Consider the following 23,433-nt stretch of genomic DNA (forward strand, 5'->3'; position numbering starts at 1 on the left):
TCCCTTTTGCCAGGAGTCTGTCCCTTTTAAGGGTTTACCTGATGAGTTCTGGCCCTATCTGAAGGTCAACTACATTGGTCAACTAACACCAGCAGAATCCTTTTGTTAGATAATGTAACACAATAACAGGAGTGATACCTCATACGTACGGGTCCTGCCTGCACACGAGGGTGAGGGTCATTGGCAGTGACCTTAGGATTCTGCCAACTGTAGCAAGAGAACCTGAGATACAAGGTCTGAATCTCGGCACAAAGGATTAATTTCCTAGGGTTGCCTGAACAAACTCACAAACTTGGTGGCTTAAAACAATAGAAATTTATTCTTTCATAGTTCTGGAGGCCAGAAGTTCAAAATCAAGGTGTCAGCGGGGCCATAACCACTCCCCCCTACCCCCTGGAGAGCTTTAGAGGAGAATCCTTCCTTCTTCCAGCTTCTGGTGGCTGCAGGTGTTCCTTGGCTAGTAACATCGCTCCCCAATCTCTGCCTTTGTCTTCACATGGCCTTCTCAGTGTCTGTCCAAATCTTCTCCTCCTTTCTCATGTAATGATACCAGTCACAGGCATCTGAACTAATTACATGTATCTGTAAAGACCCTGTGTCTCCAAAAAGGTCACATTCTGCAGCCTTGGGTGGACATGGTTTTGGAGTACTTATCTAACCCACTGCACTCAGGATGCTAGGGGATAGCCTTTGGAAACCCTGGTTGACAGAGCTGCTCAGGAATGGGAGATTTCTTTTTAAACCTAAGACCGGAAGCAGGCCTGGCTGCTGTTGAGCCAAGGGCCCAGCCTCAGGCTGCCTGCTCCCCTGATGTTGACAAACCTCTGAGAAGCAAGTGGCTGAAAATATAAAGCTGGCTTCAGAGGCCCTGCACGCTTAGGATCCAGATGCCACAATACCAACAACTTGCCTCTGTGCGAGGAGCACTCACTGAGTGTTTGTTTCCCTGCAGGCTGGGCAGGGCAGAGATGTGGTACCCGTTTGCAGGAAAGGGGGAGCTGACTTCCAAGAGTTCAGATAAATCACAGGATGTTGTAGGTGACCCATGTCTAGTCCAGCAGTACTGAAATGTCAAACCAGTGCCCCAAAGGAGAGTGAGGTTGATCTCTCAGAACTAGATGCACAGATACTGGGTCTCACCCAGGAGGCTCTGATTCAAAAGACCTAGGCAAGGCTCTGTTCCCTGGAGCAGCCAGGTCTCCAAGAAGGGGAGAAACAAGGCTGCCCACATGGTCATCGGTAAGCCTTTCCCCTTTCCTCATTGGACTCAAAAATTCACTTCTTAAAGTATTACATGTTCTTTATACAAAGTACGGATGAATAAAAAGATAAGGTATCAGTAAACCCACCTGTGGGTTTAACAGTATGTTACACGTTTTAGCCTTTTTCTGTGAATGTGTACATTTTAAGGGAAGATGGTCTGCTGTACACAGTTTTGTAAGCCCTTGTTTTTCAGTTAACATATGAATGGCTTCCCATGTCATTCTTCTCCCAAATAACTAGCATTGGTTGAGTGACTAGTATACATCAGACACTGTATGATTTGTACTGAGTATCTCATTTAATTTTCTAAACTGCTGTGAGGGAGGGACTGTTAGTAGCTTTGTTTTTTCTAAATTAGGACAATAAATCGTCTTGAACTTGGGACTTGACCCAAGCCCTGAAGCTGGGAAATGTGGAGTCAGGATTCACAGTGGGGTCTGTCTCACTCAAAGCCCAAACTCTTGTCTCGGTTTTCAAACAGATTTTGTCATATGGGCCACCTTACATTAGCAGTCACCTCCCACTGTACATTTCACTGTTAGGGTCACCGAGAATGCACGCTCCATGTGGGTCAGGATTGTTGTCTGTGTGCATTGCTTTTCCCCTGGCACTTGATGGATATTTGTTGTTGCACGTACACTTTGTAAATTCCTTTAAGCTGAATTCCCCCATTGAAGACAATTTCCATGAGATGAGTTCCCAAAGTGAAGTATTGGGACTTGACAGGATGATTTTAAAAGCTGTTTTTTTCCTGAAAGAATAAACGCACAAGGATAGCCAAAAACAATTTAAAAAAGAAAGTAGTGAAGTTGGAATTGCTTTACCAGAAAAAAAACCCAAAAAAACCAAAAAATATCCCTGGCCGGTGTGGCTCGGTTGGGCATCATCTTGCAAACCAAAAGGTCGCCAGTTCGATTCCTGGTCAGGGCACATACCTGGGCTGAGAGGGTTTGGTTCCCAGTCGGGCGTGTATACAAGAGGCAACCAATCAATGTTTCTCTCTCACATCTATGTTTCTCTCCTCTCTCCCTTCCCCTCTCTAAAATCAAATCAAAAATAAAAATAAAAATTTAAAAATGAAGTGTGACATTGGCACAGGATAGGTAAGTGGAACAAAACAGGAACATCTGAAAACAGACCTCAGTATGGGTAGGAATTCAGCCACCAATGATGGTATTAATTTCTTCCTCATTGTGTGCTTTTAAGCAAATCTACTTAGCATCAGTGTCCTCATCTGTAAACTACTTGTTGAATTTTAAGATACTTTTTGTTGTTTTAATGTTTCTGAAACAGGGAGGTGCTCGTTGATGTACACAGTGTCTTTCTCTCATGAATTAGGGAGGAACTGTAGAATGTATCTTACACAGTTGTTGAGAAGATTAAGTGAGATAATGGAAACAAATTGCTTAGCACAGTGCCTAGCAGACAGTAGTAAATCCTAGCTGTTATAAAACTAAGGAAGAAAGGACAATGGATGAGTTAACAGGGGTGTTTATATGTAAAAAACAGCATCATTCCAGTGCTGGTCGGCAGATAGCAGGCAAAGCCTTGCGGGAGGCCCATGTTCCTGCGCAGTGATGCCTCTAGGAACCCAGGCTCTTGCCCCAGATCAGTCTGCACTGCCATCCTTCACACAGTGGGCTGTGTTCTTTCTCATGGTTGTTCCTTGGCTGGCCTGTACCTCGGAGCAGGAAGGAGGAAGGGAAGAGGTGGCACCCACACTGTGCACTGGCATGCATTGGCTAGACCAGCCGCCTGTGGCCTCTCAGTGCAGAGGATATAATTGACTTTACCTCTATGTCTTTCTCTTTTTTTTTAAAGTTTTTATTTATTGGTTTTAGAGAGAGAGTGAGGGAGAGAGAGAAAAACATCGATTTTGTTTTTCCACTTATTGATGCATTCATTATTTGGCTCTTGTATGTGCCCTGACCCAGGGGATCAGACCCACAACCTTGGCGCACCGGGAAACGGCACTCTAACCAACTGAGCCACCTGGCCAGGGCACTTTACCTCTATTTCTAACCTTAGACTCCATGGTTGAAGTTTACAAGGAAAATTGACTTTTCATTAAACAATGTTGAGATAATTGGCTGTTTTTAAAAAGTTAGATTCACTTTCTCACACTGTACCCAAATTAAATTCTAAATGAATTAGAAATTTAAATTTTTAAAGGCAAGAAAATATGTGTGTGTGTTTCTGTAATTTCAGAATGGTAAAGGTTTTTCCAGGCATGGTAGTTAAAAAAGCAGAAACCTTAAAGGAAAAGCTTGATATATTTACCTCTTTCAATTTTGTCAGTAATACCAGTTAACAAAATTAAAAGGCAGATGATTAGGAAGATATGTGTCATATGTGACAAAAGATTAGTATTTTATTAGTCCATGCCGTGAACGCTTTCATACACAGGTAAGAAAAAAGATGAACGTGTGGCAGCAAAAGATGGACAAAGGACAATAACAGGCAGTTTGTGAAAGAACTATCAATGTTAGTAAACCTGAAAATGTGATGAGCCACACTGTTGACCAAAATAAAGTAAATGAAGGGAATTACAAGAATGGTTTTTACCCAGTGTGGCTGAAATGGAATAGGATTTCAGTGCTCAGCATGGACGAGGCTCTTGTGAAACAGGCATCCTTATACACAGGCAGTAGGGTTATTAAAGTAGTTGAACCTTCAGAAGGGTAGTTTAGCAAATTGTGTAGCAAGGTCTTCATAAATATTTGCTGGCCTGGGGACAAGGACTGTTCCCCAGCCAACTTGCTCCTGGACCTCTCCAGTCTGCTTCTGGGAAGATCCCATTCACCCCTTAGGGCCTTTCCCTGTGCGCTGCTGGCGGGGGCGGGGCAGCCAGCCCTCCTGGAGTCCTTCCACCACCGGCACTGCCCGCCCCCCACCCCCAGGGCAGCTGGGCTGTCTTTCCAATCCACTGTTTCTTCTTGTGTCTTTTACTGGAAACCTGGAAGGTTGGCTTGTATGAAGCAGGACTGTCTGTGTATGTACGTTCTTTTAGTCCAGAAAGTCCTGTAAGTCCCAGTGGGCAGGCCGAATTGTCACACTCGTCCTTTCCTGGAAGCCAGAGGGTTCCGGGCCAGCCCCCAAGGGACTCCTCCCCCCCCCCCCCCCGGGAGGCTGGCCCCGCTCTGCCCCTGCCCGCCTGGAGGTGAGCTGCAGGTTGTCGGCCCTGGTGTCCCTTCCTGCCTCTGTTCTCCTCCCCGCCACCCCCCCGCACTCCCCCACTGACGGTGTGTCCTGTGCTCTGCAGTCCCGGGACCTGGTGACGTTGATTGGCATGTATGTATTTCTGTGCGGACCATTTCCTTGGTGCTGCAGACTTTCCATCTGAGAGGTCCGGCAAGATGTCAGGAGACCCGGGCCGTTCTCATCCGCTTTCCCAAAAACGTGCAGCAAGAACAAAGTCGCCCATCCCCCAGACTCTGGCCACTAGCCAAAGCGCCCTCGAGGGTGGCCTGACCAGCCCTAGGAACAGGGATTCTGTCCGTGTCCCGGTCCTCGCTTCCCTCCCCGCCACCCCCAGCGTGGGCAGACGGGGTACGGAGGGGCCGCCCACGGCAGAGGCCTTGACTGCGGGTGAACCCTGGTGCGTGCACTGCCCTGCTGGCCAGATTTGCCTGTGACCTTGGCTGTCCTCGCACCCTCCCTCCTCTGGACAGCAGCGCGGGAGCCCCGCCCTCTGGCGTTCAGGATGTGCCGTTGGCACGTTGAGAGAGGCTGTGTGCCCCGGGACCGGGACTCAGAGTTTCCATGAGAAGCTGAGAAATTCTAGAAACAGCCTGTACTTTTGAGGTTTCCTTTCCTTTCCTTTTCTGCCCCTGCCGCTGGGAAGAGTTAATGTTTAATTTTCGGCAGGATTATCAGATGGTGGCCTGCCTCCGCACACTGGTGTTCTGAGTCGGGGGAAAGGACGCTGTCTGCCTATGCCTGTCTCTCTCCCACCACCTCCCTCCTGGACCCCCACACCACCTTAAGTTTTTCTTTAATTTTTCTACCTTATGTTTTGTACCCCAACTCCAGACCAACTTCCTTGGGGTCATCAGTTCTATTGAAGCTTCAAGAGAGGGGGGTTCTGCCCCCAGAGGATGCTTGTAGTTCAACTGGGGGTAGAGAGCAAAGCACAATAAATTTAAACTGAGCAGTGGGCAGGGAAATTAACACACTCGTTTGGCAGGTACTTTTCCTCCCAGCTCTGCAGCAGGGAAAATAGGCCAAGTTACCCACTGTGGAGTTTACAGTCTAGTCGAAGGAGACAGATACATGTATTAACTATGTCAACAACAGAAAAAAGACTATTTTAGATAGTGATCATAGGCTAAGGAAATAAAGCAGAGTGTTGGGATTCTGAATGACTGGGAATGGGTTGTTGGGTTGTTTTTCTTTTTTTTTCTTCCTTTTTTTTTCTTTTTTTAAACGGTGGCCCTCCACTTAGAGGAGGTGACAAGTGAACTGAGAGAGCTGATGTGAAGATCTAAGGGAAGAGCGTTTTAGGGAGAGGGAAGGTCAAGTGCAGAGGCCCTGAGGTCAGAATACCCTTGATGTGTGAAAGGGAGAGAGGAGGCAGGATGTCTGGATCGGGAGAGACAGTGGGGTCAGCAAGGACCAGAGGACACAGTGATTTGTAGGCCAGAAACAGGAGTTTAGATTTTATTCCACTTATACCGGGAAGCCGTTGAAGGGGTTAAAGGAAAGAAAGTGCTGTGATCAGATTTGTACTTTATAAGAGGATGACTCTTCATTGAGCCTCACAGGTAAGATCTGGGCACTTTACATATGTATCTATCACACTTGAAAGAGAAAGAACTCTTGACACTATGGGGGTAGGTGCCCAGTGGAAGCTGGAAGGCTGTTTAAGAGATTTTATTTCAACTAGAATTTCAACACTGCCTCTATTCACATGTCCTGTGGTCTGTCAGCTTTACCAGGTAACTGGAACGGCTCTTGTCCTCAGGGAGTGGATGGGTAGTTTCTCCCAAGTCTTCCTGGAGGAGAGAACATGAAGAGTGAGTAGCACTCAGTGTTGACATCGCCATGGTCCATTCACTTGGTTGTATATGATTCCGATGTGAGGACGGGTTTGTTTATTCACCGCTCTCCTGCTGATGGGCTCTTGGATTGCCTGCAAGGTTTTTGTTATTGTGAGAAGTGCTGCCATAAGAATTATCATGCCCATCTCTTTTTTCCTCTCTGTTTGGGGTGAAAATCACCCAAACTAGAGCATGTCTGAGTTGCAAATGAAAGTCAGAAACCCTTCCCAGGTAGCAGCAGTCTGATCGCCCCCTGGGGATTGGTGTTAACCAGGGAGGTAAGCCTTTAAGTCTGGGGAGAATGCTGATCCCTTTTTAATGGGCAGCAGTTTGTAGAAAGTTGGGGAGTGGATGGCCATGGAAATGCAGCACAAATTGTGTTGTTAGGGAAGGGGCTGCTTTTACCTCATGTTGCCTGGAGCCTGCTGCTGTAACCATAGCCCCAACTGGGTGTTTTTACCCTGAGAAAGGGTGACTTTGCCCATGTGGGTCTTTTTCTGGCCTAAGTATGATAAGAGCCAGAGGCTTGGCCGCCTTTGCTCTGGAATCCACCTGTGAGTGCGCGTGACAGCCTCTCTCCAGAGCAGTGGCTCCTGGGAAGAGGTGGGAGAGCCAGCAGGGCATGGGGTTGGGTCCTCATGCTCTCCTTGTGCCTTAGACAAGAGGAGCTTTGAGAAGACACTGTGGTCCCAAATACTGCACCTTCAATGAGGTCTGTCCCAGCCATTCTATAACCTCTAGAGCAGCGGTTCTCAACCTGTGGGTCGTGATCCCTTTGGGGGTCGAACGACCCTTTCACAGGGGTTGCCTAAGACCATTGGAAAACACATATATAATTACATATATTTTTTGTGATTAGTCACTATGCTTTAATTAAGTTCAATTTGTAACAATGAAAATACATCCTGCATATCACATATTTACATTACGATTTATAACAGTAGCAAAATTACAGTTATGAAGTAGCAATGAAAATAATTTTATGGTTGGGGGTCACCACAACATGAGGAACTGTATTAAAGTGTCACGGCATTAGGAAGGTTGAGAACCACTGCTCTAGAGAAAGCGAGGTTGTATCTGTTCCACATGCAATTTGTATTTACATATTCATGTGGCAAGTATTTATTTAGATCCTACCAGACTCCTAGGCTTGTTACGAAACAACCAAGAAAGTCAGCTGGAGGTATTAGAACTGTCATTCTAAAACAGCATAGCACTGAGGCAGAGTGGTGGGATTCCGAGGAAGGGGAGGCTCACTCCCAGGTGGGCCGGCCTTGTGGTGGGGAGGGGCTATTTGGGGTAAATTAGAGCTGGTGCTCCTTCCTGCAGGTCACCCCTTTTTTTTAAAACATCCAGGCCCTTCACACTCGTGGGGAGAGTGCCTGGAACACATGCAGATATGTTCAGCTCTCTGACAGATGCTTCTAACGGATGTTAGTCGGACTTCCTAGTCCTGTGGGTGGCTGTGGAGACAGGAGGGGAGGGGTGAGCATTTTGGATGGAGCTTACGGTCCAGGCAAGAGAAGAATGGCAGGTGAGAGGGTGGGTGGCAGGGGCCTAGGTGGAGGGACCCTTGACTACTAGGCAGAGGGGAGGGATGCGTTTATTTTGTGTATTTTATGACACTATCACCACCGAGGGCTGAAGGCATGTGTTTCAGTGGGAGAGTGATCTGATCCCAGCAGTGCAGAGGGGACTGGAGTGAGTGTGGCCGAGGGTGTGAGAGCACGAGGCAGTGGCCGCTGTGGCTTCTCCAGAACCCTAGGGAGAGGGGCAGAGGGGCGCCCTGGTTGCTTACAGAGGCCCACGGTGAGGAGGCAGGGGATGGTCACTGCCAGGGACCTTGGACCAGAGATTGAGCCATTTGGGAAGTTTGGACAGATGTGGGGGGAGGAAGGAATCATCCAGATATCATGTTACTCAGTCCCCTCCCTTTCCTGCCACCATTCTCATTCCAATTTGGAAATCTGGGGTTTTTCTCTCTTTTTCCCAGTGACCCTGTTTCTTATGGGAGCTGGGCTCATTCATTGCTCTGCTGGGATATATTTATGGTCACTGAGAAATCTGGGGGCCCTGGCCACGTGCTCATTGAGCAGGGGCCACACTGGACAGTTGTGGCTCTTGTTGTCTTTGGTGAAGAAATCTGGAGCTCTAAAGAAAGCTCTAGGTCTTCCTCGAGAGTAGTGGTCCTCATGCTTTTGTGGGGATCATGGTCAGCTGGAGGGCTTTCTAAAACACAGATTGCTGGTCTGCATCCCCAAGTTTCTGATGCAACTGGTTTGGGTGGGGCTACGAATTTGCTCTTCCAAGTTCCCAGGTCGTGGTGATGCTACCAGTCCAGGGACCACACTTGGAGAAACACCTTGTTGGAGAAGTTATCACACAGAATTCAGCGTCTCAACTGGAGAGACTGGTGTAGTCAGAGCCTTTGAGGAGTGGGGACTTGAGCTGGCTTAAGGCTGGGAGGGTTGTGAAGGGGTAGACAGTGGTACAGAAGGGCACTGAGGCAGGGAGGGAGGCTGGGTGGGCAGACCGTGGGCAAGCAGAGGCTTTGCTGCAGGTTGAGCAGTGGAGCTGCCCTGGGGCCTGGATTCTGGTAGAGAGAGGGTCCCTGCTGCGGGGAAGCCAGGCTTGCCTCTGCTTGCTGGCTGTAGTGTCTCATCATGCTGGCTCGCTGTCTAGGAAAGGAGCCTGGGGCTTAGAGAAGTCTTTTTACCTGTTTTGGAAAGAAGGGAACATAGAGATGCTTCTTGTGAGAAGCCCTTGTTGGCACATTCTGCCCCCCGGATGTTGCTGCCAAGACATTGGAGTTGGCATTTAGCCGTGGCCCTCCCGTTCCAGAAAGAGCAGTGTGGAGACTTGCCTCAGCCTGTACGGTGGGGGTGGGTGGTCCTCAAACTCACTGATACTGTGGTTTCTGAGGACAGTGATGGGGCTTGTTTCTCTCCTCGCAGCCACCAAAGAGGAGCTATTCAGTTCTGTAGTGGGAAACAAGGAAGCCAGCTGCCCCCAGGGCAGGGCAGGCACCCCAGGCAGGGCTGAAGCTGGAGACAGAAGCCCTGCTCTTCAGACCACACTGGGTGCTGGGTTTCCCACCAGGATACCTGCCTGCCTCCTGCCTAGTCTCCGGCTTCTGTTGGTACCCACCTTGAGTCCACCCTCCATGCTGTAGTCACATGGTGACATCTCTACTGAAAGTGATCCCCACTGCCCTCCAGTTGAAGTCCAGCCACCTTACTGTGGCTATAGGCCGTCCCTGCCGTGGTCTCTGCGACATCCTCTGGTGTCCACCTGGTCCGCACGGGACTCTTAAGTTCTCAGATGTGTGTGTGTGCTGAGTCTTTCCAAATGCATCAGCTTCTTCCTGGACTGTCCACCTCTTTCACCTCCACCTGGCCCGCCTTTACTGCCCTTCAGGTCTCTGCCGAGATGTGTCTTTTGGGAGACCTTCCCTGTCCCTCGGTGTTCTCCGTAGCTCCCTGTGCTCCGCCTGGTCATGATCTGTGGGGGGTGGAGAAGGTGGGCTTGTTCACCAGGCACTCCCGTGCAGGGAACCGTACAGTTTACTCCTGCTGTCCTGGCGTGTTTATTAATAGTGCCTCCTTTCACTATCAAGTACACTATGGTGGGCAATAAATTATAGTCCAGCCAACTAGACAAGGAGAATAAAAAAACTACTTTCCAGACATCCTGACACTCAAATTCCCAAGGTGACTTGGATTCTGCCAGTTAGCTCTCCTTGACCCCGTCTGGAATGTGTGGCCATCCCCTTCCTCCAGATGGGCCTGGGACATCCAGGTTGCTGGTGTGGATCACAGCAGGGGTGGCGTACTCTGGAGCAAGCTACTTCTCTGGGCCATGGCTTCCTGCTGGTGGCAGGGCCCCCACCCACACCTTGGTGGCCTGGCTCTGCACAGGGGCTTTTGGGAGTAGCTCCTGAAAGCTCCCGTCTAGAGTCTGTTTCTTCAGCTTCTCCTGATGATTCTCTAAGCCATTTAATACCTTGTACAACATTCCTTCCTGCTCAAAATGCCCAACTGAACCCCAATCAACGAATAACCCTTGTCATCATCATTCTTGCAAGTCACTTGTTGGATTGGACCCTTCCCTGCTTGGCGAAGGCAGGCGCGAGACACCCCCAGGGCCTGCACAATTCCTGGTATTAAAACTGGTGGGCAGGGAGTGTTTGTTAAATGAATGAACTCTTGGACTGAGTTTGTAAACGTCCAATAGGCATAGCCAGACTTTAGTTCAATGAGTAGAAATGAAATGGAAGGAATGGAGAGTAATAAGGGTCATGACAGCCAACTTTGGGGTTAAACTTGGTCTGTGGGCCCCAGAGAGTTAGAACAGCTGTGGGAGGAGGTTCTGAGCTCCCTATTGCTCAGCAAGCCGGGGGAGCCATGCAGACAGACATCAGTTTGAAGACAGGTTGGGCTTCCCACTTTCCTGCAGAAATTCTCTGCTTCTCCCGCTGTGTTACAGGGAACAGTGAGGGGGGCCCTCCTTGCCTTCAAAGAACAAAAATCTGTTGGAGGCAGGTAATTAGGAGTCCAGAGTAGTTCAGAGAGTGGTCCAGGTAGGCTTCCTGGAAGAAAAGGTAATTGAGCTGCCACTGAGAATAGGCAGGTATAGTCAGGGGTTAGGCTTGAGAACTTGGAGGGCCAGGAACAGACCTGATGTATACCCTGTATGCTGACCTTTAAGCTCTCTCATTCATCAGAGTCCCCCTAGGAGGTTGGACGTTTCAGAATGTAATTGTGCTGGGGGACACATGGTAAGTTAGTGGTGGGCCCCACATGTGAACCCAGGTCTGCCCAGCTTGTCATACTGTCTGTTGATTTAGCCACTAGCCCATACATTTTACTTTTATATTTGACCTTGAATAACAAGTTGGAGTTTTGCCTCCAGTGGGTGATGTAAGCAGTGGGTATGAGTAGAACCTAATTCCAAGTCCACGTACTGGGCCCTGTGGCCTGACAAACAGGAGTGGACTCAGAGGGACAGCAGGTCAGAATTTTGCAACTGGGTGTATGGGAAATGTTGATGGACAATGATGAGAATACCGGTGACTATTACCGTGCCTCTGCCAGCGGGGACGTCCCAGGGTGGGGTAGCCCTGGCTGGCCTCTGCTCACTGGGCTGCCTGACTCAGTCAGTTAGTTTTGGACGACCTTTTTGCTTTGTCAAGCCCAGGCTCCGGCTGGGACGGCTGGGACGGCTGGGACGGTGGAGCTGAGCAAATACACTCCTGTCTCCCATGCTGGTCCTCACTTGGGCACCACGTGTGGCTAAGTCAGCCACTCCTGCTGTTTGCATCTGCATCTGCGCCTGCACTGGCTACCCGGCTGCCCCAGGCTGACCCCAGCCTCTGCCAGCCCTTCCCATCCTCCCTGCTGCACGCAGTGGGGGGCTCAGTAAGTGCTGGTCAGTGAGTGGCAGGCTGCTGGTTCTAATTTTGTGCCCTGCTTCTGGGTCACCACTAATGTTTTTGTTTTTGTTTTTTTTAATGTTTTCTCATCCCATCCCTCCTAGCAATGTGAGGCTTTTTGCTGGGAGAGTAAGTGGCCCACCGAGACCTCTAGGGACCCCTGGCAGCCCTCCTGTACTGCCTGCTGGAATCTTTCACCCTGGGCCAGAGCTTGGGGATGAGGTCCTGGGCATGGGGTCTGAAAGAAGAGGACACGTCCTTTTAGGGCGTGCTGGAGAGCAGTTGGGTGGGAGGCCGGAGGAGGTGGCAGGAGAAAGAGCCTGTTGAGTCCTGGGCCGCTTGGCCTGGCCTTGAGCTGCAGTATTTGCACTGTGCTTGGAAGGGGGGTTGAGCCTGGCTGACAGGAGAGAGGCCTGTTGACCATGTTCATTAGGTGGATGGGGAGTATCATTAGTTGACCAGCAATACTGGGAATATGCTAATTATTTGTAGAACACTTGGCAGTTTTTGGTATTGACTTTATTTATTATGGCTTTCACCCCTTCTGAGGTTTGCACCATATTCAAAAAATTCTCCCTAACTCCTCAATTATAAAAATAATCAACCATATTTTTTTCTATTGCCATACCCCTACCACCCATTGGGACACATCAGTGAGTTAAAGTTAAACAATAAAATAAACCCAAACACTCCAAAATTCCACCACCAATGTTAAGTGAACATTATTCCAGATAATTTTCCAGGCATTCTCACAGATAAAGAAATATAGAGAAGTAGATATAAAAACCATAGCAAAATTAAAGGAATTATCAAGCTTTTAAAGAAATGTGTTTTTCATGAGAGAGTATTTCCTCAAAGACCCCAATAAGGTTAAGAAAAGTATAAGACCTTGTGAGTCATAACTATATTATTTGTTTCCATTTTAAACAGTATTGATTGACTCTTTGCCATGAAAAATGAGGATATTCCCATTTTCACTTTTTCCATCTCCTTCCCATCTCGATTGTTTTGTTAATAAATTGTCCATTTTTATAACATTTAGATTCTTCCCTGTAACTGTAATCCCCATAGTTGTTGTTGTTTTTATTTGAAGGGTTGATTACTTATCATCAGTTGTCTTACCATGGTTTCTGCATTCCTGAACTCTTTTTAAAAACAAAACAAAACAAAAAATCAATTCCTCTATTAATTAGCTGCATTTCATTTTATGTGATTCTCCCCCCAACCCCTGCCTCGGAAGGGGGCTGTTATTCTCTGACTTTCATGCTTGGGATTTTTGCCTGTTGTCTTCATCAAACTTGTAGGACATCTTGGATGGGAATCTTATCTGTGGTTCATATTTTCTTTCCCTCAGAATTGTGTAAACACTGTTGCATTTTCTTTTGATATTGAATGTCACTGTGGGGAAGATGAGGGCAGCCTGAATTTTCTTCCACTTAAAAGAAGGTTTAGTATATTTAACAATTTTTGTAATAAAATATTTTGGGGCCAAAAAAAGTTTCCTCTGGATGCTTGAAAAGTCTCTTAACAATTCAGTAGTTTAACTGAACTGTCTCAGTGTTGAGCATTCGGCATCACATTTTTGTGGAATCGGGTATATTATCTCAGTCTTCAGATTCTGTTTTTTCCTTTCATTTCAGGGAAATCTTGTGTTATTTACCTTGGAACACACCCTCAATTCCATCCTTAGGTCCTCTACTTCAGGAACACCAGCTATCCCTATATTAGTATCTTTGTCTTGTTATGGTTACTTGCCCCATAATGACTTTACAGTCAACGGCTGACCACGCTAATGACCGTGGTTCCGCAAGATTATAATGAAGCTGAAACATTCCTATCAGAGCTGTCATAAAGCTGTAGCGTGTTGCCTGCAGCATTCAGTGTGATAACATGCTGTACAGGTTTATAGCCTAGGAACTGTAGGGGAGTAGAATTTTTCACCCCCAAATATGTCAATTTGACATAATGATCATTTTAGGCTCGTTAATTTTAAGAAACAGCAGGCATGGGAGAAGCTCTGAAAACCAAGTAGAGATTACCTTTTGTAAAAAGACATACGCATTTGTAAAGGGTATCTCCCTCACTGTACTTGTAAGAGGAGGATGAACTTATCTCTGGAAACTCTTTTATCAGTGCATAAGGCAATGACTTGAATTTGCGCAACAGCCTCACCTGGTTTACTGTGCTTTTCCTGGCAACGTGCGGTACCTGACTCTGCCCCTTTTGTCTTCAGATGAAGATGGTTATTTAAGGTGGTGGCTTTTGCAATTTTTGGTGAGTTACTCAGTTTTCCTGGGTCTCTCCCATGTATGCAGCAGATACATGTGATTAAACTTTTGTTTTTTTCTTCTGTGAATCTTTTATTGCAGGGATGTTTCAGCCAAGAACCCAGACAATAGAGGGAAAATTATTTTTCCTCCCCTACAGAGCAATAGAATACAGTAATTTCTCTCTATATCGTGGTTCACTTATCGCGGCCTCTGTGTATCGTGGAATTTTTAAAAATATTATATTTAATTATTTATTGCAGATTTTTCACTGTATCACAGGATTTTGTGGTACTGTATATGTATGTTTGCCCTGGCTGGTTTAGCTCAGTGGATTGAGCGTCGGCCTGCGAGCTAAGTGTCGCTGGTTCGATCTTCCAGTCAGGGTACATCAGAGAAGGAAAACTCTGATTCCAAAAAACCTCCGCTGCCTTGCGGCATACCTCTTCAGGGGAAAGGCTAAGGGAGTAAACCCCGACAGAAAATCCGGAGCCGGAGTCCCTAAGGCGGTTTGACGTTGTAGTCAACACCGGCAACTCCTGCGGCGCACCTGAAGCCAAGCTGTATCGACTCCGTCTTTCCCTTGGACCCTTCAGCTGCGAAGAGAGGGGGGGTCTGCTGCATGGGCAACAGCAGACCCTCCATATCACTCTGCCCAGGCTCTGTAGCTTCAGCTCCACTGGAGAGGACACTCCAGTGTCATCGCAAGATGTCGATTCAACACGGGAGGAGACAGATGCCGTGTCACTCCCGAGTCGGACTGCACAGCCATCCTCGGCGGTGCAGATAGACACTTAAGAAGCTACACCATCGTCTCTCGAGACGGATGGCTGCCGACGACGATATGTATGTTGTTAAAGTTACATAGGTTTAAGAGTGTAGAATAAATGTAAGGTTCCTACTTCTCAGGGGGATCTAGAACGTAATACCCGCGATAAGTGAGGGAATACTGTATACCATTTAGGTTTGTGTACATTTACTCTGTGATGTTCGCACAGATGTTGTTCAGCGGTGCCTGACTGTATTTGCATTCATTTGTCTTAAACTTCTGCATTCACTGTGGTAATCTCCAGCGTTCCTTCGTCAGTATTTTTATTTTAAATTACTGACAGAATTTTGTTCTCTGTTTATGGTGATTTGTTTTTAGTTCTTCAGTGGTGTTGTTCTGTTTTGTCAGTAAGCTTTCATCTCCTTTTATTTCATTTTGTTCTATAACCTCATCTTTGAGCTGTTTGTGTGGCACTGACCTTCTGATTAAGTTACTTTGCGGTGTGAAGGGTCCTTAGGAGTCAGTTGATATCTTTGTCTTTTGTATAGCTGGCTGGCTGTTTTCTTTTCGCGTTCATGCTAGTGATATCTGGCTCTGGCTCAGTTGCCTCTAAAATGAGGCAGTAACTTTCTTCCCACCACCTAGAGGGAGGTTTGTCCCCACCCCAACCACAGCAGTGCTGAGAGCTGGGTATTTATGACCTGTCTTTTCGTGGCCAGAGTGAACGGTGATTGTGCGGACGGATCAGGCGGGAGGTGGAGTGGCTTCTATTCTGGGATTTTGGTAACAGCCCCTGTGCTATGGCTCAGCCCACTTGTTTTGATGTGTTCCATTTCTGTTGGAGGGGGAGGAATACCCGCTGGAATTGGGCAATTTCCCCCAATTCAGTGTGTAGCCTCGGAGCCCTGCTTTCCCTCAAAGAGAGTCAGCCATTGTTCCCTGAATGGCACCTGTTTGGTGTTCTTCCCAGCAGCTTTTCCCACTACTGCTGTATGGAAGAGGAAGAGGAAGAGGAATTGGCCATTTGCCACTCTCCAGATCTGGGGGAAGTTAGTGAGAATTCTCTTGGTTCTGCTTTCCCCACTGTGGCTTTTTTTTTTTTTTTTTTTTTTCCCACTGTGGCTTTTTGGCCCCAGCCAGGCTAGGAGATGGGCCATGCAGGGCGCCTCCCACACTCCTTTTCTGGCCTACGGTTTGGAAGTTACTCTGTGCCAGAGTTTGCCCATCTCCTTGTTGGGCTGCTGTTGGTGGCTTTTTTTTTTAACTCAAATGTTAATTATCAAGGAAAGGAAAATTTTGATGCCATTTCAATTGTCCATCATCTTAAGTTAGAAATCTTTATTTTTATATAGTGTTTCAACATACTTTATCTTCCTTAATACTCATACAACTACAGGTTTGTTTTCTTCTTTCCCAGCTGGGCAAACAGACCTGGCGAGAGCAGTGAGTTGCTTAGAGTCGCTGCAAATTGGACTCCTGACACCAAGTCCACTGTCCTTCTGTTGCCAAAGACGGCACAGCCCTAGTTAGTAGCACCCACTGTGCCAAAGACAAAGGAGGGGTTTTGGGTTCCCCTGGGGCTTGGCTTTGTCTGTTGGCTGCAGGTTTCAGGCGTTTTTGTACACCTCTCCTCACGGAGGCTTAGGAACATAGCACTGGACCGTTCAGAGCCATCTGCCTTCGGGAATGTCCTGTTAGGCTGATAATTCCCAGCCTTCCCATGGGGTGGGGCTGGGACTGGAGAAAGGCCCGCCTACCTGAAGCTCTTCTGCAGAGATGAGCTGCTGATGGGCAAGAACCCCAGAGGGTTGGCAGCTGCCTGATAACAGTTGGGTGTTGATGCTCCCAGCCCTGGAGGACATGCTGAGGCCACAGGTGCCTCAGGGACATCTGCTGTCTGTCTGGAGAGAAATATAAGAGAACTAGACACCTCTTCTTACATTCTTTGGGTGTCAGGTGGGGATGAAGACAGTTGAGAGGAAAAATGCTCAAGATGGTTCACTGAGGCCACTCAGCAGTGTGCTGGGTCCTCTGGGAATCATCTTCCTGCCGCCACAGCTCCGCCTCTCCCCACCTGCACACAACACCTGGTCCACCTCTCCCCCTCCCACCCCCCCTGCCCAGGCTCATTCTTTGGTGTGGCGATCAGCCTTTTCTCAACATCAAATAAAGCGCGCTGTCAAAACCCAGTATACTGCTCTGCTTGGATGGCCACCCCAGCTGCCTGAGACCCCAGCGGAAGAATCCCAGCCTCATCATTGACTGTGCTCCCGCATCACCCAGACCTGAAGGAGGCACAGAGCCAGCAGGAGTGGGTGGGGGTTCAAACACACATGTCTTACCCATTTCCTGTGGCCTTGGAGACCGTTGTGCCTTCACCAAGTTTGTCTCTGGAGCGTTTGATCTTATCTTCCACACCTCATTCCTGGGCGCAGTGGAATCTGAGAGTGCGAATGGTGGTCAGGAAGGGGGTGCATGTTTGGAGACCTAGCAGTTCCCAGGCCCCATGGGTCTCTGTCGTCTGTTCTACTCACATCCATGTCCAGCCTCTGGGCCAAGCATCATGGCATGTCACTGCTCTGTCACTCCAAAGAGAAGGAACTGCTCCTCTGCGAGGGAAGGTGGGCCTAGAAACAAATGCAGCATTGTAAGTCCAGCTGTCAGGTGTGCTCCCCAGGCAGGATGCTGCTTCTAGGATGAGACACTTCTGGACCCAGGGAAGGGGCGTCAGGCAGGTGCTGTGCTGATTTGGATGCCTTCAGGATGACGAGGAGACTTTTAAAGTTCCACAGAGGGTCGGGCTCCCTCGTAGATCTTTCATTTCCCTGTGGGAAGGGTTGGGCCTGGGGCCTTGGAGACATGGCTAAGGCACTACAGTAATTTACTTCTTTGAACCCAAGCTAGGCGAACAAAGGAGTGGAGAGACTCCAGTTTCTCCTCAGTCGGAGCCTGCCCCTCTGAGCCATCCATCAGCACACTCAAGTCTTTGTCCCTCCAACTTGTTTTGTTGCGCTGTCCCATATGCTCTTACCACCCCTGGAAGGTGTCCTTAAGGGCAGCTGGCTCAGCTCCTTGGGAGCCCATTTCCATGGCTTTGATAGAATAGGCTTCCTCCTGCAGCTGGGCCACCGGCGGCGAGGACTTTCCCAGCCTCACCATCAGCCTCACCAGGCTTTCTGCCTCTCTTTGTTCTTTCCTCCAAAGAATCATTTATAAACTTTTTTTTCTAAGAATAACTTCCGGTTATGGGGGAGAAAAATCGGCATTGGAACAGAAAGCTCCCCTTCTGTGTCTGCCGAAAGTCCAGGGTCACTTGTATTTGAAGTGTGCCTGAACCAGGACTTCTTGCTGCCCCACCACTGTTCTCAGACTCGGCAGGCGGGTCAGGCGCGCTGCTGGATGGGTCCACTTGCTCTAGGCTGCCTCACCCGGGGCCAATGGGCTGCGGGGTCTGCAAGGAGCAGATATTTTAGCTCAATTCCATACTTGAAGTGTTTCTGTGTTTGTTTTTCTGATGTTCTGAAGCTGCTGCAGATATATTTGAGAAATACAGCCAAAGTCGGAACCATTGGTTTTGTGGATGTGATCCTCCAAAAGGGGCCCTGAGACAGGGCTGGCCACTGAGACATGCCTGGGGTCCCCTACTCGGGGTTTGCTGGGGCGCATAGAAACTGGGGACCTTCTTCCTAGAGGCGTGCAGGGTTTGGTGGCTCTTCGGGGGACCCAGGGCATGTATTTTGTGTCTCTACCCAGTGGGGACAGTGGTTAAGAAGGCCCTGGCTTTAGTGCCATTCAGACCTGGCTTTCATTCATGAAAAATTCAGTTTCTGGCTTCACTGCTCTGCTTGCTGACTATGGATCATGTTTCCTGATCTCTGAACCCCAGTCTCCTCATTTAGTAGATGTGGGTAGGTATCCCAACTTCTCCTAAAGGAATTGTGACTATCATTGCTGAGCAGGGCGCACCCTGGCAACGCCAGCTGCTGTCCCCATTGTCTCCCTGCCTCTCCCCTCCTAAATCCATGCAGCTCCTCACTCTGAAGTCCAGCACAGGCCTTAGACAGATGAGTGTGGAGGTGGAGAACAGCTTTCTTTGTACAGTAGGGATTACCCATTTTGGACCAAGATCCACCCTGCATACCGTAACTCAACTTTTGGTTCTTGGTTGGGATTTGAGAGTTGTCAGTCTCAAAACAACACTTTTACAAAGCATTGTTTTTGCCGACACCTAATCCATCCATTCGTGTGACTCAATATATTCCATGAAGAGTGATGTTTTGTGTCCCCGGATTCTGCATGTGCCCCATGCAGCCTGCAATGTCCCAGATGTGCTTGTGGTCAGGGACTTGTTTGATGGAATGCCACAGGCCTGGAATAAATGACATCAGCCATAGGTGTTTCTGACCATTCTGTTAGCAGCTCAGTATCTGCACTGAACAGGAGTCTTAAGTAGAGGAACTCTACTAATTATAAGTCTTTAAATAATAGCCATGTTTTATTGAGTGCTTTCTATAGTCCAGGCACTTGGTATTAAATCATCACAACAGTCCAGTGCGTGCTCCCAGATTTATAGATGAGAAAACCAAGGTATGGAGAGAAGGAAGCTGTAAGTAACTTGGAAAGGCCATTTTGGGGAAATTCGAGCTAGGAAAGGCCAGTACTGCTCTGGGCGATTCTAGGATTTTGATGCTGGTTAATAACTGGCCCAAGATCACACAGCTGGTAAGTGGCAGAGCCAGGATGCAAGCAAGCCTGCTCTGCACCCCTCTCCTGTGGGGTTCCTCTGCCACTAGCCAAGACCTGGAGGTGCAGCAACCCGCTGCAAGACCTGGTGCCCAGAGGGCCCTGGAAACAACTGCAGGGACCGAGTTCTGAGTGGATTTCACAGGAGGCGCATTTTTCTTCCCTTCCTGATACTTGTTTATTTCACTAATGAAATTAGAACTGTACAAATGATTAACAAAAGAAAAATAGTTAGTCCTAGTATCTTAAAGGTTTCATTTTTCTCTGTTCTTTCTCAGTTCCTAACTCTTTTGCATCATTATTCTCCTTCTTAACATTAAACTCATGAATCTCCTTTTTAGAGTTGCATACAAATCCCTGAAATTGATATATTCTAATTCACCTGAGAATAACACATTTTTCTGCCTTTTTCTTTTTCAACTGCTTCTATTAGTGTGAATTCTAGAAGTAGAGTTACAGATTCAGAGGATTTAAATACTTCTGTTGTAACTTTTCAAGAGCCATGTTATTTATATAGCCACCAGCCATATCTTTTTTGGCTGTTCAACCTCACTAACATTTGGTTTTATATCTTTTACACAAAATCTGTTCTGCTATTTTAATAAATAGCAGGAGCATCATTCATCTTTTACGTCTGTATTCTTAACAAAGCAGAGAGACTGAATCTTTTCCATGTTTGTTCCCTAATTTAGGCAGGATTGAAATAAACCTTTATCATGTTTGATGGTATATATTTTTCCCAGTCTGATTTTCTTTCTCTTTTATTTATAGTATTAGTGTTTTAGGTTTTTATTTTGGAGAATTTTAAATGTACACAAAAATAGGACAGTGTAATGAATTGCCATCTGCCATCTCTCAGTTTCCACAGTGACCAACTCATGTCTACTCTTGTCTCATCTGCACACCCATACAAATAGCTCTCATTATTTTGAAGCAAATCCCAGATATTATTTAATCCATGATTATGTCAATATCTCTAAAAGATAAGGACTTTAAAAAAACATAACTGCATAGTTCTTTACTTTATTAAGTTTAGTCAAATCTGTTGAATTTGTCTTTTTTATTTATGCTCTACTTGCAAGAGGGTTTTTTTTTGGAAAGCTAGATGGAGGCATTAGAAAAGGGGTAGAGAGTCAGCTTTGATCCCAACTGGATTCGGAATCTGAGGAGAGACCCTGCCTGTCAGGAGTGTGGCTGATGGGTTTAGGGTCGGCAGACGGGACGGTGGAAGGGGAGGTGGGCTTTTTAAGCCCCACCCTCACCTGGCTTTTTGCTCTTGCAGGCTCATCTGTCACCATGAAGCTGCTACCCCGAGCCCTCCCTCTCTGCTTCCTCCTGACCCTGCTCAGTGTATGGACAGCTGCTCCTGAGACTCGCGCCGTGTCTGTAGGGAAGCCGGCTATCAGTGCGGCCTCTTTCCTGCAGGACCTCATGCATCGCTACGGGGAGGGGGACAGCCTCACCCTGCAGCAGCTGAAGGCCCTGCTCAACCACCTGGATGTGGGGGTGGGCCGGGACAATGTCACCGGGCCCCTAGAGGGACAGAGGAACCTCTCCACGGTAAGGCTCTCAGCTCTGCTCAGCACTCTGCCCTCTTGGTTCACAGTCCAGCCAGGCACAGGGGCTGAGCTGCGTGGGGCGGGCAGGCCTTAATGACAGCAGAGAGGCCAGTTCTTCCCCTGTTGTCGGGTCAGCAAGTCTGAGTCTCCATCAGCACTGCCTGCCCTCCTGCGTGGGTGTTTGGAAGCCATTACCAAAGGGCAGCCAGGAAGTGGGGGTCCTCAGCCCTCCGGACTCTTCCCTGCAACTGCCCTGCGATCCCCTGGAACTGCTGGTAAACTGGAGATCCCAGGACAGCAAGTGTTTCTAACAGAGTTTGTAGATGACAAAGCCCCTCATCCTCTCTCCTGGGTGAGCCCCTCAGCACCTCTAGGTGCAGGTGGAAAATCTTCATTCTCGGGACAGGACACTGAGGGTCCCACAGTGTGATCCTGGAGGGATGAGGACTAAGGCCCAGGTCTTTTGGCTCCTGGTTCTCTGTTCTTTCTTCCTTATCATCTTGGCTAATCTGAATCTGAGGCTGTCTGAGGCTGCCAGCTATAAGGCAGCCAGCAATGGCTTTCTGTCTCTACTTTGTTGGCTGTGCTGAGCGTTGGGAGAGATAGAGAAAAATTAGTCATGCTTAGGGGGTTGAATGTCAAGATGGGGAGCTCATCCAACCGAGAACAAAGTTAGCTGACATTAACATGAAGCATTAAATGTTGTCGATTGGCGGATTCAGAAATGAGTCCAGTGGGGTTGTGGGTGAGGTGTCCTGGAGCTTTGCCTTGAAGGAGTGGAGTGTGGCGAGAACAGGGGCCTGTGTGGCCTGGGTGCAGAACTGCGGGGTTCTGTGGGTGTCTGAGTTAGTGAGGGGCCTGCCCTGGGAGTTGATGCAACACAACACGGAGAGTCTTGGGGTCAGCAGAACCCTCAGCTTTGAAGGGCCAGATACCCAGGAGGCTAACTAGAGACAGACCCACATAAATCCAAACTCAGACAAAGACTGAGGTGCATCAAGTATAATTAGAAGTAAAATGGCCGTGTTGCACAGAACGTGTCTGAGAACCACTCCCTGCTGCCTCCCAAGGGGACCAAGGGCTCATGTCCCCTGGCCGGCCCACCCATGCTTCGGGAAGGCCATGCTCAGTAGTTCTGTGGTAGTGTCTGGAATCTGCGTTTTAGTACAGTAGCTCCCTCGGCCATTGTGATGTGCAGCCAAATTTGCTTTGAAGCTGTATCTTCAGGTGAGCAGCAGCATCATATTTTCTAGAAACCACATCCTGGTTGTAATGATAGGAATTCAGTTGCTCCCAGAACCTCTGGGCAGCCACTCACAGATGTTGTACGTCAGGTAGGCATGAACCCCGTGGCTGATCTCTAAGATAACTTATCAGTTTTTCAAGCTGAATGACTACCTTGTGCTCACCACTGGAGATTAGACTTACAGAAATCTGAAAAATTCTCTTATTTTTTCTTGGAAGGCTTGGTCTGTCACTGCCTAGGGCAAGGCGTGACTTTGGGTTGTCTGAGGCGCCCTGCCCCCCGTCTGTGTTTCAGTGCTTTAGTTCTGGAGCCCTCTTTGCTACCCACAACTTCAGTGATCAGTCCCGGATCGGGAGGAGTGAGTTCCGGGACTTCTGCCCCACCATCCTCCAGCAGCTGGACTCCCGGGCTTGCGCCTCCGAGAACCAGGAGAATGAGGAGGATGAGCAGACGCCAGCGACGGGGCCGAGCCCAGTGGAAGGTGAGCTGGCAGAGGAAGGCCTGGTCCCTGTGCTTGTCTTCATGTGGCCCATTGCCAATCGATAGTGCTGCTCGCTCAGTGTTTAACCGGCGACCAGGTTATCAACATCAGAGGGAACGAGTTAGAGTGGCAGTTATACCATTGTCTGCACTTTCAGGACCGGTTCAGCTGCTGTCAGATGGGACAATGTGGCTGGTGAATGTTCAGCGCTGGGCTCCCGGACCAGCCCAACTATCGATTGCTCTTTACGGCCACTTTTCCACTTTAGTTTTTATGAAACCACCAAGGAGGCCAACGCTTTGGTTTTTCAGTTTAGCATTTCGGAGCTTATAGGGTCTGCCATCAGCCTACTTCATCCCTGTCCCCCGCCCCGCCTGGTCCCTTTGCTCCAGCCCCTGTGGACTTACCGTGGTCTATGAGTGTGCACGGCCCCCTCAGCCCGAGTGCCCTCTGGAAACGCTGAGGTGGTGGTGGTGCTGAGTAGCTACTGACACTTGATACCTAGTGCAGGCTGCCTGTGTCATGCCTTACTGCTTCCTGCTGTCGTTCTTTAACTCTTAACCTCCCTTATTTTTACCTGCCTCCATCTTAAAGGTGAGCTTCTTCCAGATGGCAACTTTGCTGTATTTTTTTAG

The 23,433-nt window shown here is 48.3% G+C and overlaps 2 protein-coding genes across 6 annotated transcripts in view; one reads left to right on the forward strand and one right to left on the reverse strand.

Moving 5' to 3' along the window:
* SLC39A14 (solute carrier family 39 member 14) overlaps window positions 1-23,433 on the forward strand; it is a 39,773-nt gene that overhangs the window by 7,113 nt on the left and 9,227 nt on the right. For all 3 annotated transcript variants that reach the window (XM_090290119.1, XM_090290118.1, XM_090290117.1), the window contains exons 2-3: window positions 20,795-21,072; window positions 22,612-22,798. In XM_090290119.1, coding sequence (XP_090146245.1) covers window positions 20,809-21,072; window positions 22,612-22,798 — 451 coding nt within the window. In that variant the 5' untranslated portion in view covers window positions 20,795-20,808. The remainder of the gene's footprint in view (window positions 1-20,794; window positions 21,073-22,611; window positions 22,799-23,433) is intronic.
* On the reverse strand, window positions 5,900-23,427 carry LOC150000195 (uncharacterized). 3 transcript variants are annotated; one of them, XM_090290120.1, is made up of 5 exons: window positions 23,206-23,427; window positions 17,304-17,396; window positions 17,112-17,210; window positions 16,527-16,670; window positions 5,900-6,394 (listed from the first exon to the last, which is right to left on the reverse strand). In XM_090290120.1, exons 2-5 carry the CDS (start codon window positions 17,332-17,334, stop codon window positions 6,357-6,359), a joined length of 312 nt encoding a protein of 103 aa, XP_090146246.1. In that variant the 5' UTR covers window positions 17,335-17,396; window positions 23,206-23,427; the 3' UTR covers window positions 5,900-6,356. The 3 variants fall into 3 exon arrangements, 2 of the variants coding, with proteins under 2 accessions (XP_090146246.1, XP_090146247.1); XM_090290121.1 differs by having other exon boundaries at window positions 5,900-6,257; window positions 23,206-23,424; XR_016513683.1 differs by lacking the exon at window positions 5,900-6,394 and adding an exon at window positions 16,091-16,200 and having other exon boundaries at window positions 23,206-23,421.

This window comes from Furipterus horrens, unplaced genomic scaffold (assembly GCF_987537825.1).
Source record: "Furipterus horrens unplaced genomic scaffold, mFurHor1.1.pri manual_scaffold_10, whole genome shotgun sequence".
In the NCBI taxonomy this organism is placed as follows: domain Eukaryota; kingdom Metazoa; phylum Chordata; class Mammalia; order Chiroptera; family Furipteridae; genus Furipterus; species Furipterus horrens.